The sequence below is a fragment of the Pangasianodon hypophthalmus genome, chromosome 4 (assembly GCF_027358585.1).
Source record: "Pangasianodon hypophthalmus isolate fPanHyp1 chromosome 4, fPanHyp1.pri, whole genome shotgun sequence".
NCBI lineage: Eukaryota > Metazoa > Chordata > Actinopteri > Siluriformes > Pangasiidae > Pangasianodon > Pangasianodon hypophthalmus.
The window spans coordinates 18,492,673-18,507,208 of NC_069713.1; the positions used below are offsets into that span (position 1 = coordinate 18,492,673).

Here is a 14,536-nt window from a genome sequence, read left to right on the forward strand (position 1 = left end):
AATTGATTAAATGAATATATGTAATACACTATTTATACATTTTAATTCAGTTCAATTTTATTTGTATAGCGCTTTTAACAATGGACATTGTCACGAAGTATATACATTTATATCTAAGACTACACTATTGCCGTCATTCTCACATAATGTGCTTGTGTGTGTGTTTGTGCAGCTATCAGGACAAGCTTTGTGGCCTGTGTGGAGACTATAATGGCAACATTAAGGATGACTTCCGTAGCCCCTCCGGTGAACTGGTCAACAGTCCAACTGAGTTTGGCAACAGCTGGAACACAAACCCTGAGTGAGCCACTGGTTTTGTATTGTATATATACAGAGGGATTGGGTATACCTTACTCCCTCCATTGTCTGCACAATGACAGCGCAGTAACACTTATTCCACTTACATTTCAGCTGTAATAAACCCTCACCCGACCCAATCCCAGACTGCACAGACACAGAACAGGACCTTTATGAGAGTCCGGCTTACTGTGGAATCATATTGGACAGCAAAGGCCCATTTGCTGTCTGTCACGCAAAAGTCAATCCTAATGTAAGTTAATTACACCAGACCATTTACAGCTGAGCAGAAAACTACTTTAGTCATTTAATAGTAACACTGTGCTTTTTGTTTTAATTGTGTGTTTTTGTGTAGAGTTTCTTCCAAAACTGTGTGTTTGACCTGTGTGCGTTGGGTGGCCCTCACTCTGCATTGTGTGAAGCGATTGAAGCCTACGTAAACGAGTGTCAGGACCGTGGTGTCAGCATCGGACCCTGGAGAAACAGTACCTTCTGCCGTAAGTCTCAAACACATCTTAAATTCACACTCACTCGCACTTTGGTCACTTTTGTGTACCTGTTTTCAAATACCACTTTCAAATGTAATGCAAATAGAAGCATATGCATGTAGAATATATCATGTTCTTATTTTAAAACAAGTTGGTATACTACAGTAACATTTTGTGTTTTTCTTTAGCTATTACATGCCCACCCAACAGCCACTACAACTCCTGCGTGTCTCCTTGCCAGCCCTCCTGTATCCCTCCTCCAACCAGCCAGTGCACTGGCCCCTGTTCTGAGGGGTGTGTGTGTGACCCTGGATATGTACTCAGTGGTGACAAGTGTGTGAATGCAGACTCATGCGGCTGCACGCATAATGGACAATATTACCAGGTGAGTGAGTCAGTATTTCTTTGTCAAGTCAGCCAATGAGTTCATTATACAGTTCTCTAAAATGTTTTGCCTTCTGTCCCTGTATGTTAGCCTGGAGACAAGTTCTACACTAAGGACTGTGAGCAGCTCTGCAAATGTGATCCTCCATTCGTCACCTGCAGTGCTGCTGAATGCCCTCCCAAGCAGCAGTGTGGTGTGCAGGGAGGAGAAATAGGATGCTACCCAGTTGGTTAGTACTTTTTACAGTATAATATTTTTTATAATATATTTTTGCAAGACATTGCCTGGGACAATGATGTTCTTTTGAAAAAGAGCAATGACTTTTCTTTAAGAGAGTGTGTCAGTGTCTCTATGCTCTATTCCCAACTAGATTCACAGGACTGTATTATTTCTGGTGACCCCCATTACAACACCTTTGATGGTAAATTCTACACCTTCATGGGTACCTGCACCTACACACTGGCCCGCACCTGCAGAAACAACACTGGTGAGTTGTTTCCATCATAGCAATCTGAATGTCAGCCTGTAGTGTAGGACCGTAAGATGTAATTATCAGAATAATGTTTCCATTTATTTAGTTGTATTTTACATCATTTCAAAATGTGGCCAAGAATTGCACCCACACAATATATATGTAGCCTACTCTATTCAAAATGCTTTTGAATATTTTTGAACATCTTGACATGCATGACGGTGAATGTTTGTTGCCAATATGATGTGTTTACAGGCCCCTGGTTCTCTGTGGAGGGAAAGAATGAAGAAAGAGGAATCGCTGGTGTATCATACCTCAGGAAGTTGTATGTGACTGTCAATGACATTACTGTGACAATGAGGAAGAGCAGAACCACTCTGGTCAGTATGAACTGTTAAACATAAAGAGTTTTTTTTTTTAAGTGTTTTATGCGATATGTGTTTGGATTTAATTCCTCATTATTCCAATGGATTTGTCTAGCATTAACGGCATGAATGAGATTTTAAAACTCATGCTTATTTTTTCCCTTTTCCATTCATTTAATCTATTCATATTATCTTTCCTTTGTTATATAAAATTCTAATCTGCTAACCTGGTAAATATATACAATATGTATATTACCCAGACTGGATTCATACAATGTATTAAAATTAAAATTTTGCATTGTTCATCATGTTCCTTAAATTCCTGCTCCTGTAAAGGCTGTTTCTATGTCTAATTCTCTTTTGATTCTTCACCACTGCAGGTGAACGGTCGTAAAGTAGCTCTACCGCACTCTCCCTCTCCTCTGATCTCTTTAACTTCGGCTGGGCAGTATGTTATTCTCACCACTCCTTTTGGCCTGGAAGTGCGCTGGGATGGCAACCACTACGCTAAGATCACTGTGCCCAGGTATTACCTCAGGGACTGACTGATTTACCAACTTTTCCAAGAAGTTGTTTCTTAGGATCATTAAGGGTAACAAGGCAAAAGATCTTTAAGATGAAGATCAATAACCATTACAATCTCTCTCTCTCTCTCTCTCTCTCTCTCTCTCTCTTTCTCTTTCTCTCAGTACTTACTATGATCAGATGTGTGGTTTGTGTGGAGACTACAATGGAAACCCCAACAACGATTTTACCAAACCAGACGGTTCCCTGGCTGGCAGCTCAGATCAGTTCGGCAACAGCTGGCAAACTGATAAAGATGAAGATGAAACGTTAGTCCATTCTGTTGTTTCCCATTTGCTCTTTGTGTATTAGCTTCTTTTTAATGGCTTCATTGGATAGCCTATTTTCTCAATTTATTTTTTAGGTGCAAGCCTGGTGTCACACCTGACCCATCATGTGAACCAAGTCTTGAGGCTGAAGTGTCTAAACCAGAGAAATGTGGGAAAATCACTGACACCAGTGGACCATTCAGGTGAGCAAATTTGATTTATAAGATTAGATTAGTTGGCTTTTAACACAGATATAAATAATCCAAAAAGATACAGTATGTTCATTGTTTTTTTACCCACTTACTGTGACTGGTAAAATATTGTATGTTCTTTTTCTCTCATCTGCTATATCTCCCTTACACACACAGGGATTGTATAGAGGTGGTGGACCCATTGCCGTTCTTCCAGAGCTGTGTGTTTGATATGTGCCGCTATGACGGACTGCTGCAGACTCTGTGTGACCAGCTCCAGGCTTATACTGATGCCTGTGTCAGTGCAGGAGCTCCAGTGCACCAGTGGAGGGAGCCAGACTTCTGCCGTGAGTCTCACCATAAAGTCGTATTCAGAAGCACAGCTGTGGTTTAACTCACTGAAATGACTGAATCTCTATATTGAACAGTGTTTAGCACTATAGATCCAAGATGCACTCAAGTTTTTCACTTTAATGTTTTGTTTATACAAAATAAGTAATGTTACCAGTAGTTGATTTTTAAGTACCTTTCCAATTTTGGGTTTTTATGTGAGCTAATTTTGTAAAGACTGCAGATCACAAGTGCTAAGAATGCTGTAATTACATTGCATTCAACTTTTTTCTCTCTCTTTTCTCCACAGCTCTGGTTTGTCCCCCTAACAGCCACTACTCTATGTGTGTGAGTTCATGTCCAGAGACATGTGTGGGTGTGAATGGCCCACCTGGTTGTGGACAGAAGTGTGTTGAAGGCTGCAAGTGTGACCCTGGCTTTGTCCTGAGCCACAACAAGTGTGTACCTCTCAAAGACTGTGGCTGTGTGGACCTTGATGGCTCCTACCACCCTGTGAGTTTCACACAACACATACACACACACAGAATAGAAGACACACTTATATGAATTATCTAGCCATATAGAATAATAAATTTATCACTAAACTAATTGACCAGTATGTGTGTTTCTGCATGGTCTAGGTGAATGAGAGCTGGCTCTTGGAAGGCTGTGAACATCAGTGTGTGTGTCTAAGTGGAAAAATCATCCACTGCTCCAAAACCAGTTGTCTACCTACGGAGACCTGCCAACTGCTAGATGGAGAGTATATCTGTAAACCAACAGGTAAAAAAAAAAATCCCTGTAGCATATACTCCTTATAGTTGATGAACACTTCAGACAGTTTAGAGTAATCACGTTCTCTCTGCTTTTCTTACAGAGCCTACAAGTCCAGGAATCTGTTCTGTGTCTGGTGACCCCCACTACACCTCCTTTGATAAGAAGGTCCATCATTTCATGGGCTCCTGCTCCTATACCCTCACCAAACCCTGCAATGAGACATCAGGGATGCCATACTTCACTGTTGACACTCAAAATGAACATCGGAGCAATAACAAGAAAGTGTCCTACGTGAAATCAGTCATCATCAATGTGTATGGAAGTAAGATTATCCTGGACAAAGGCCGTAAAGTCCAGGTGAGAGGCAGACTTTATATTGAATTGGAGTCATGTGTATATGGCTATTTAGTACTGTATATCTGTTTGTTCATCCAGCAGTACAACAGCATTACCTTTCTTATTACAGGTAAATGGAGTTCAGGTGACTTTGCCCATCACTCTGACAAATGGTGTAAAGATCTTCCTCAGTGGAAAGTTTGTAGTGCTGGAGACAAACTTTGGCCTGCGTGTTCGCTTTGATGGCAATCACCACGCCGATGTCAGTCTTCCCTCCTCTTACAAAGGCTTGTTGTGTGGAATGTGTGGTAAGATTCAAGGGCACAGTTCAACAGAATGATTAACAATCCATTCATATATTTCTTGTAGCAATTAAAGTCAATAATCCATCTTATAACTGATAAATTTAGATGGTATAAAGGGTGCTCAAATTATCTAGTTATTAATATTTACATTTTTACATCAATGTCACAGGAAATTACAACGATAACCCAACAGACGACAACATTATGTCAGATGGCACGCCTACAAGCAACAGCAATGAGCTTGGAGAGAGCTGGCAGGTGCCTGATGATAGACCAGAGTGAGTGATAGCGTTCTTAACTATTGTAATATAGTAAAGGCAAATGCAGGGTGTGTGATGATCAAATAGCTAAGGTACATGTTGGTACATGCCTAATAATTACAGAAGAAAACCTTGGAATGTGGGACTCATGAATTAATGCCCAAGGGTAAAACATGTTAGGACAAATACTCTGTATTCAGTTGTCTGTGCATATAACTGATGGCTATAGAATTCTCTTGTTTTGTTTAGGTATTTGAAATGATCTTTCTGTTTCTTCCTTATTCTGGCTTCCAGTTGTACTCATGGAGGTGGAGATATTGAATGTAATAAAGATATTGAGAATGAAGCTAAGAAACCAACCAGTTGTGGAATGATCACTGATCCTGATGGTGAGAACACACACACACACACACACACACACACAAACACACCAGTCTCAGGCTGAACTTCACAGAGCTTATTGACAGACTGTGTGCCATCTGGTGTCTTTGCCTAAGCTCTATCCCTCCTCTGTCTTCTCAGGAATCTTCAAAGAATGCCATAAAGTTGTGCCGCCTAACCCATACTTTGAGAACTGTGTGTTTGACCAGTGTGGCACAGATGGATCTCCCGTGTCCCTCTGCCAGGCTATTGAGAGCTATGCTGACCTGTGTGCCCAAGCTGGGGTGCCAATTAACTGGAGGAACAACACTTTCTGTCGTAAGTATTTGTCCATGGGCATGAGGTGTGCCTTAGTTAGCAAATTTTGTTTCTTAGTTATCAATGAGGTAAATTCAGGCATGTTTGTCAACTTTTGTTCCTGTATATCATTAGCTGTCATCTTCTCCCATCCTGCTTCTTCCAACCTTTAAATATCTTTCTGCAAATCAATTTGATGGTTTATTTCAGCCACTTAATCAGTCTGCTTTTTTTCTATGTCCTTCAGCCCTGAAATGTCCTGTTGGCAGCCACTACGAGTACTGTGCTACTGCATGCCCCCCCAGCTGTCAGGATCCTGGCTCAGCCAGCACATGCACACAGCCATGTGTAGAAGGATGTGTTTGCGACGAAGGACTAATATTGAGCGGAGACAAATGTGTGCCCTTCAGTCAGTGTGGATGTACCGATAAGAACAGCAACTACAGACCTGTATGTAAAAGTTAATGAGTGTGCAAGTCTAGAAAGTGTGACAGAAAGAATTTAAAATTAGCCCCAGCCCCATCTATGATGCCCTTAGTCATCATATGCTAACAGCATGTTGTGTTGTTTATTGTACAATTTTAATAGTTGAGCTCTACATACAATCATGTTTTTAATTACAAAAGATGTCAATATCTGCATGATTGCATTATTCAGGTGGGCGAAAGCTGGTTTACTAAGGATGACTGCTCCGAACGCTGCATGTGTTATCCTTTGAACAATGTGACATGTGAAGCATGGAAGTGTAGCCCTGCACAGGAGTGTAAAGTTCACGAAGGCCAGCTGGCCTGTGTGGATACAGGTATGCACTGCTCCACTCCCACAGTACAGTGGGTGTATTCACACAAGGCACATCCTAGTGCAAGGTCAACTTTTTTGCTACATTTAAAATGCTATTTCTTGACTCATAAAGTTTGCAAATCACCATTCCCTGTTCAAGCTGTATGAGGTAACAGCTAACCAACAACCATGATTTAAACTTTCTTCTATTACATCAGTTATTCATTCAGTCTTTGATGTAAATGTCATAATTTATTGACATGTACATTAATATGACAGCATAGGAACAAACTATGTACAAAATAAAGATTCCTTCATTAAGATACACGACAAACTCATATGGTAAGCCGGCACCAGTCCACTACAGAGGAAATTTCTAAACTCTATAAATCTCTGTGTGTGCAGGAGTGGGTATTTGCCACATAGCTGGTGATCCTCATTACTACACCTTTGATGGTATCATGCACACCTACATGGGCACATGTACCTACACATTGGTGGAAGTGTGCAGCAGTTCCATGGTGACTCCTTTTACCATTGTGGCCAAGAATGAAGAGCGTGGCCAGCCTGATGCCTCCTACGTTCGGTCTGTCACTGTCTACCTTCCAGGAGCCAATGTCACACTGAGCAAGAGCAAGAGAGTACTGGTAAGGGTCATAATAACAGAGAGTGTAAATAGGAAGACATGAAATGGATGGCGTAAAATGTTTTGAACGGATTGGTCATATAGGCATGTATATAATGTAGTATCGCTAAGAATATAGTACACCTATGTAGTAGAAAAAAAGATTTGATCATATAGTCTTCTGGTTTTGCTGTCTATAGCTGGATGGCAAAAAGATTCGTACCCCCATGGATATTGCTATAGCCAAGGCCAGGGTGTTCACCAGTGGAGTCAACAGCGTGCTGTCCACAGACTTTGGCCTCATTGTCCAGTTTGATGGTGTTCACCATGTAGAGATCACTGTACCTGGAGACTACTTCAACAAGGTGAGAAAACATGCTGATGACACTGACAAGAAATAACTGCTCAGTGGCTTCTAGTTAGCCCTTTTAACCCATGAAAAGAACTACAGGCAATATTCCATCACAGACATAACACACTGTAAAAATGAATCATTTCAGTCAGTTGTAGTCAAGAATTATTGCTCTTTCCTCTGCTGCTCACATTTGTTTTCTACGATGTTTGTAGGTATGTGGTATGTGTGGTAACTACAATGGTAATTCCAGTGATGACAACTTGATGCCAAATGGCCAGCCAGCTAAAGATGTCATAGAGTTGGGTAACAGCTGGAAGGCAGAGGGAGACAGCGATCTAGGGTAAGTACCTGACATACTCCTGACAGTGTACATATATATATATATATATATATATATATATATATATATATATATATATATATAGGTGTGTGTGTGTGTGTACTTCAATTCCAGTTATAATTAATATTCTGAGACACGATGAATATCTAACACCCCAAGAATCAGGTGCAGAGAAAGAAGATGATTTGAGTGATTTGCTCAAAAAGTTATTTGATTATTTCTTCCTACAGTAAAATTGATCGTCTTGGAAGTCAAATCATCTTCCAGCTCCTAACTAGAGAAACTTCAGACACAAGGGAGATAATGCAAAAGTCAAATCTGCAGGTGGCAGATTCAATTCAATTAAATTTTATTTGTCTAGCGCTTTTAACAACAGACATTGTCACAAAGCAGCTTTACCGAAATAAATACATTCAGATTAAATTGTAAATATGTGATTTTGTCCCTAATGAGCAAGCCACATATAAAGCATATATAAAGTATACATAAAATATAAAGCAGTGTAGGGGAAACAAAGTAGCGTCTGCTCGTTTGAACCTTTGCGTAAGGCATTATTTTTTAAAGTTGAGTCCAACATATATATAAAGTCCCAGGAAGCATAATGTAAAATAATGTTAAAAAAAAAAAAAAAAAAAGCGTGCATGATACAAATTTTTACCAGGTGAATTTGCTAAATAGATGACCATGTTTGATTAACATCCATTTGTCCAAGACTCCCTACTGGTACTTCACTGTGTAGTTCTATTTAAGTTGGAATCCATATTGTTTACTGTTAGCCTACAGAATAAAAACACTTGCTTAAAGTACATTTTCCATATTGAATGGAACATAAACACAGATAATTGGCTGAGTTGGTCTTATTATCATATTTATTTCATTAATTAATTCATTCATTCTTTCTTTTATCTCTCTGTCAATCTCTGTCTCTGTAGATGCCAGCCAGACACACGACCGGATATTCACCCAAACTGCACAGCCGAGGAAGAGGAGGCCATCCGTGGTCTGTGCGCCAGCATCATCAAGTCAAACCAGTTCTTACCGTGCCACTCGCTCATCCCTCCTGAACCCTTCCTGGGCAACTGCATCTATGACATGTGCGAGTATAATGGCATGGAGTCCACACTGTGTAACAGCGTGGAGGCCTATGCCCAGGCCTGCCAGAGCGCTGGTGTCAGCATCAGCTGGAGGAACACTACCTTCTGCCGTGAGTGATCCTCAGGCTACTCAGCTAAAGAAAACTTAGTCTTGAGCAGCCTTCATACTGCAGTGATCACTAACAATGACCTCTTAGTATTTAAAAATGTAATGTCATGTTGTTATAGAGTCAGCTAATGAAGTTACAGGGGTTAAGTAAAGAAAGCTCAAATGCAGAATGCCTCAGATGTATAACAACAGCTTCCCTGTTCTGACCTTCCATACAGCACTTCCGTGCCCTGCAAACAGCCACTACTCAGACTGCACACCACCATGCCCTCCCACCTGTGCAGACCTTTTCCCTATTTTCTGCCCCCTGCCATCAAATGGCTGTGTGGAGGGCTGCCAGTGTAACGCAGGCTTTGTGCTGAGTGACGGATCGTGTGTACCACTTTCCAACTGTGGATGTGTGGACAGCAAAGGAGAATATTATGACGTAAGTTGCAAGTCAACCATGATCCACATACAAGTTAGAATTTTTCTAGGTTGAGCTTTAAAATTAGTGTAGTGTTATCTGAAAGGAATATTTACCTGCCGTTTAGACCATTAGGCTTCATTGGGAAGCTCTAAAATTTGTAACACACACAATGTTCTGAATTTGTGATACAGAGAAAACCACTGTGGTCAGTAATCCTGCTGTGTGTTACAGGTTGGGGATTCTTGGGTGACAGAACACTGTGACCAGAAGTGCACATGCAGTCAGGGAGGAGTACTGAGCTGCAAGGACTTTCAGTGCAGCTCCAGCTCAGTTTGTGCCCTGAACAATGATGGCGAGCGCTACTGCAAACCTGAGCGTAAGTCCTAGGAACTAATAACCCTAAAAACACAAGTTTTATTTCTTTCATCCTCCACAGGCCTTTTCTCTTTTGGTGTACTTATAAGATATAATCCTTTATACGTACATTATAATACCCTTTTCCCCAAAATCAATCTTCCATCATGAGAGTGCTGTTCAAGCAATATATATGTAAAATGCCATACATGCATGTGACACACCTCTGAGATTAATATTCTTTTATTCTTTTTTATATTTATAGGTTTTGACAAGTGCACAATTTCTGGAGATCCGCATTACCGCACCTTTGACAAATTCAACCACCACTACCAGGGCCCGTATACATATGTGTTAACCAAGGATAATGATCTACCCAGCTTCCTCACACCCCTTACTGTGAGGGGTAAGAATGCCCGCAGAGGTGGCAACAGCCGTATCTCCTACCTGCATGAGGTTTATGTGGAAGTGTATGGTGTCAGCATTCACATGCTCCAGAAGAAGCGGCTACTGGTAAGAAAATGCAGGATTTGTGTTAAATGCAGCATACATGTATGCAGTAAAATTACACATATAGTCTCAGGCACTACTGTAATGAAATTGAAAAGTTGTCAAAAATGTAGTTTATAATTGTTGGGGATGAAAAATTAACCATACAGTTTCTTAAATCTAGAGTACTTTACTCTAGTTTGCTCATGTCTGTGTTGTGGGGATCCCTCCCACAGGTTAATGGTGAGAGTGTGTCCCCTCCATTGAGACCTAACCAGGGTATCAAGATCTCCTTGAACTCCCGCTACCTACAGCTCACAACTGACTTTGGCCTAACCGTGCGCTTTGATGGCAACATGCAAGGAGGTGAGAATAAAGACAAACCTCATGTGTGCATATTTATATGTTGGCCTAGTCACATGCACACACACTACATACAACACAGAACAAACACACACCTCAGCACTGACAGCACAAACCCCCTTCCCCCTGAACAGAGGTGATTTTGCCGAGCACCTACAAGACACTCGTGCGTGGCCTTTGTGGAAACTATGATGGACGCTCTAATAATGAATATGTGAAGCCTGACGGCAGCCTCACCCGCAACCTCAATGAGTTTGGAGATAGCTGGAGAGTGAGTGACAAGCAAGAAAGGGAGTTCCACACCTCAGATCTGCCCCGGCTCAGCCGTTTGCACAAGTGAGTAAAGCACTTTCAAACTGGGCCTTAGTCACACCATTATCATCTGATCAGTTCTTACCTCACTTTTTTTTTTTACGCTAATAGTAATCATAATTAGACAAAACTACACATTACACTATATGGTATACTACTCTACACACATACATTCTAGCGTATAAATAGCTTTAATTTTGATTAAAGAATATCACTGGTGTGTCATTTTAAGCTTTCTTCCTACAGACTCTTCCCTTGTATCCCATACCCAGCCACAAAAACCATGGCTCTAATGAAGTCTCTCTCTCTCTCTCCCTCTCTCTCTCTCTGTGTGTGTGTGTGTGTGTGTGTGTGTGTGTGTGTCTCAGGAGAGAGGTGGAAGGAGATTTGGACTCAGGCTTTGAGACAATCGGATGCACTGAAGCTCAGCTGGAGGAGCTGAAAGGGAAGAATCAGTGTGGAGCATTGAGTGACCCTTCAGGGCCCTTCGCTCCCTGCCACACCTCTATTGTACCTGATCCGTTCCAGGAGTAAGTACAGTGACCTTTATTGTTATAATGAGTTCTACCTGCAGAACACAGATGTTAGGAGTGTGTGTGTGTGTGTGTGTGTGTATGTTCTGTACTCCAGGTTTCCTTTACTTCCTGTACTTCCTTTACTGCAATGATTGTACTGTGTGCAGATAATTTCCTTATTGTAAAAACATTCCTGGTAGAGAAAGTGTACATTACTATGACCATGATTGTGTGTGTGTGTGTTGCAGCGATTGTGTGTTCGACTTGTGTGCAGAGCAGAGCAATTCCACACTGCGCTGTCAGAGCTATGCTGCTTATGCCCTGGCTTGTCAGGAACAGGGAATTACATTAGGGGCTTGGAGGAGAGAACTGGAGTGTGGTATGTCACACTCACAGAGGAACAAACACACACACACACACTCTCTCTCTCTCTCTCTCTCTCTCTCTCTCTCTCTCTGTCACACTTAAGCTTTATCTTTGTTAATTTGCAGTAACTTGTTCATTTCATCAGACTAACCGGATCATGTGTAATACCTTGTGTTTGTGACAATAACAATGAGTTATACTATGTGTACTATACGTGAGAATGGTTTTCATGTTCTCAGCCCAGTAAAAATACTCTTTAAGCAGTAGACTGCAGATTCCTCTAAATGACCTGGAGAAAAAAATTGTTTGTCTGTTACTATTGTTCCCAGATGTCTCAGTGTGGAAAAGCTTTGATTTTTTTTTTTTATTATATACTGTATTTGCAGGCCATACAATAAAGCATTAGCAGATATAAAATTGCTAACATTTTAATATGTAATATAATTTACATTAAGTGTTCACATAAAAAAAATCAGTATTGTTATTCTAACAGTAGAGGGTGCAAAAGCGTCAGCCGCATCTCTAGAAAAATCACTAATGCAGTATATAAAAATTCACTTCTTTCTCCTGCCTCACACATACCATCTGAATTTTACTGACAAACACACACAAAAATAACATGAAAATGCAAGCCAATAGCTTTAACATTCCTCCTGACTGGATTTTCTCACTGTGTGCATTATGTTTGTATTGGGTTGTAGCTCTGTCCTGTGGTGCCAACAGTATCTACACAGCCTGCATGACTGCATGTCCAGCATCATGCGCAGACTTAGCAGCACCCTCGGAGTGCGATCAGACTGCATGCTTAGAGGGATGTCAGTGTAATCCTGGATTTGCAATGAGTGGCGACGAGTGTGTTCCATACAATGAGTGTGGATGCACCTATTTGGGCCGCTACTACACTGTGAGTCCCCAGTTATGTCTGTCTGCTGTACTGAGTTAGTATTGATTCAAGTAAGTAAGGTAATATGAGCTCAGAACAATGTGCATCCCATCACTTTTCTCTTTGCATGCACACACAGCTGAATGAGCCATTTGTGACTGAGGACTGTGTGCAGAGCTGTCAATGTACAACCACTGGTGCTGTTTGTCAGCCCAAAGGCTGCACAGACAACCAAGTCTGTACCATCATCGACACCATACTTGATTGCTACACCTGTGAGTGCCTCCACTTAAAACACTAACAATATGCGCCTTCCAGTATGAGTTAGAAAATGTGTTTATATAAATCATACATTGAAAATGAGTTCACATACATTGCTGCTTGTTTTCTAACCAGTATAGTTTCACAATGTACTTTGTTAAGCAAATATAAGTCCACTTTAATTTCCTCTGTCTTTCTCAGTGAGCCCATGCTCAGACTCAACATGCTTGAATGGTGGCACTTGTGTTGAGAACGCGAACAACAGCTACACCTGCATATGTCCAGAAGGCTTTAAGGGGAACAACTGTGAGGAAAAAGAAGACCTAGGTAACTAAAGAAATAACAAAATAATCAAAAATATATCTGAAATTATTAAGCAGAATTTGCCTCAGTGATACTGTACTCATAAAATTGCTGCAAATATAAGTCCGCTCTAAATTCCTGTCTTTCTCAGTGAGCCCATGCTTAAACTCAACATGCTTGAACGGTGGCACTTGTATTGAGGACGGCAACAGCTACACCTGTGAATGTCCAAAAGGCTTTAAGGGGATCAACTGTGAGGATAATGCAGGCCTAGGTAACTAGAAAAAAAACCCAAAATAATCGAAAATATATCTGAAACTATTAAGCAGAATTTGCCTCAGTGATACTGTACTCATAAAATAGCTGTAATGTGCTTTAAGGACTGACTGTCATACTTCCCCTACTGTTCTAACAGATCAGACAAGCATTATTCTGATTGGAGTCTTGGTACCACTTGCTGTCATCATCATTATCGTAACAACTGTGTGCCTCTGCAAGAAATCAAACAAGTATGTACAGGAAACAAAAAGAATTCAGTTTTCACAGTTAAATATTGTCCAACCTTGACATTCCCCATAGCAATCAAAATTAAAAGGTTGTTCATTATCTATGCATATTGCATTCAAAATGTCAGTTGTAACGAGGACAGTGATCAGATAGTGACTGTTCTTTTCAGTACTCTGTACTGTAGCATTTGGATTTCAACTGAAATAATAACTATCAGGTTAAAGAATTTCAAATATATTTGATTTGAATAATGTATGTTGTAAAGAGTATAACAATGAATGTGAAATGGCATTCTCTTCTCAGGTACAGAAAATACAGTTATGATAGCAGTAGCAGTAACAGTCTACCACTGGGAAATAAAGGTATGTGTGGTGTTTTCCAGTAGAAGTTGTTTTTGATAATACTGATAAACTGTATAACTTGATTAATGGACCTAACATTTGCCAACAGATCTTCCCTATGAAAATCTGGATGACCACAGGAAAAGTGTGGACAGCTCGGTGATAATGTCTTCCAAGTTATGAGTCAGCCGTATGTTCTAATTGAGACATGATTTCATTTTGTATTTATTGAAATGAGAATTAACACATGAACAAGAACTATTCAATTCCAGTGGATATGTTTGCCAATTGTGAATTTGTTTTGTAATTATCTTTCATAAGTTATTTGTAAACCTTATTGTAATTGTTGGTACAAGGTGCAATAATCTATTGACTTAATGAAACAATACGTTTTTTAAACACCGTATGTTGTT

The 14,536-nt window shown here is 40.4% G+C and overlaps 1 protein-coding gene across 2 annotated transcripts in view; it reads left to right on the forward strand.

Annotated features, from left to right (window-relative positions):
• zanl (zonadhesin, like) overlaps positions 1–14,522 on the forward strand; it is a 41,681-nt gene extending 27,159 nt beyond the window's left edge. For both annotated transcript variants that reach the window (XM_053233099.1, XM_053233100.1), the window contains 38 exons: positions 173–301; positions 412–550; positions 653–794; positions 974–1,170; positions 1,261–1,399; positions 1,541–1,657; positions 1,898–2,022; positions 2,388–2,533; positions 2,697–2,840; positions 2,936–3,043; positions 3,209–3,378; positions 3,672–3,874; positions 4,003–4,144; positions 4,239–4,495; positions 4,605–4,782; positions 4,949–5,057; positions 5,334–5,428; positions 5,562–5,738; positions 5,965–6,167; positions 6,375–6,519; positions 6,903–7,144; positions 7,323–7,487; positions 7,690–7,817; positions 8,750–9,021; positions 9,239–9,447; positions 9,661–9,805; positions 10,049–10,296; positions 10,509–10,638; positions 10,770–10,971; positions 11,316–11,477; positions 11,711–11,841; positions 12,530–12,732; positions 12,851–12,986; positions 13,174–13,299; positions 13,427–13,549; positions 13,691–13,784; positions 14,086–14,144; positions 14,233–14,522. In XM_053233099.1, the coding sequence (XP_053089074.1) occupies positions 173–301; positions 412–550; positions 653–794; positions 974–1,170; positions 1,261–1,399; positions 1,541–1,657; positions 1,898–2,022; positions 2,388–2,533; positions 2,697–2,840; positions 2,936–3,043; positions 3,209–3,378; positions 3,672–3,874; positions 4,003–4,144; positions 4,239–4,495; positions 4,605–4,782; positions 4,949–5,057; positions 5,334–5,428; positions 5,562–5,738; positions 5,965–6,167; positions 6,375–6,519; positions 6,903–7,144; positions 7,323–7,487; positions 7,690–7,817; positions 8,750–9,021; positions 9,239–9,447; positions 9,661–9,805; positions 10,049–10,296; positions 10,509–10,638; positions 10,770–10,971; positions 11,316–11,477; positions 11,711–11,841; positions 12,530–12,732; positions 12,851–12,986; positions 13,174–13,299; positions 13,427–13,549; positions 13,691–13,784; positions 14,086–14,144; positions 14,233–14,306 (5,914 nt within the window). In that variant the 3' untranslated portion in view covers positions 14,307–14,522. The remainder of the gene's footprint in view (positions 1–172; positions 302–411; positions 551–652; positions 795–973; positions 1,171–1,260; positions 1,400–1,540; positions 1,658–1,897; positions 2,023–2,387; positions 2,534–2,696; positions 2,841–2,935; positions 3,044–3,208; positions 3,379–3,671; positions 3,875–4,002; positions 4,145–4,238; positions 4,496–4,604; positions 4,783–4,948; positions 5,058–5,333; positions 5,429–5,561; positions 5,739–5,964; positions 6,168–6,374; positions 6,520–6,902; positions 7,145–7,322; positions 7,488–7,689; positions 7,818–8,749; positions 9,022–9,238; positions 9,448–9,660; positions 9,806–10,048; positions 10,297–10,508; positions 10,639–10,769; positions 10,972–11,315; positions 11,478–11,710; positions 11,842–12,529; positions 12,733–12,850; positions 12,987–13,173; positions 13,300–13,426; positions 13,550–13,690; positions 13,785–14,085; positions 14,145–14,232) is intronic.
• The last annotated feature ends 14 nt before the right edge of the window (positions 14,523–14,536 follow it).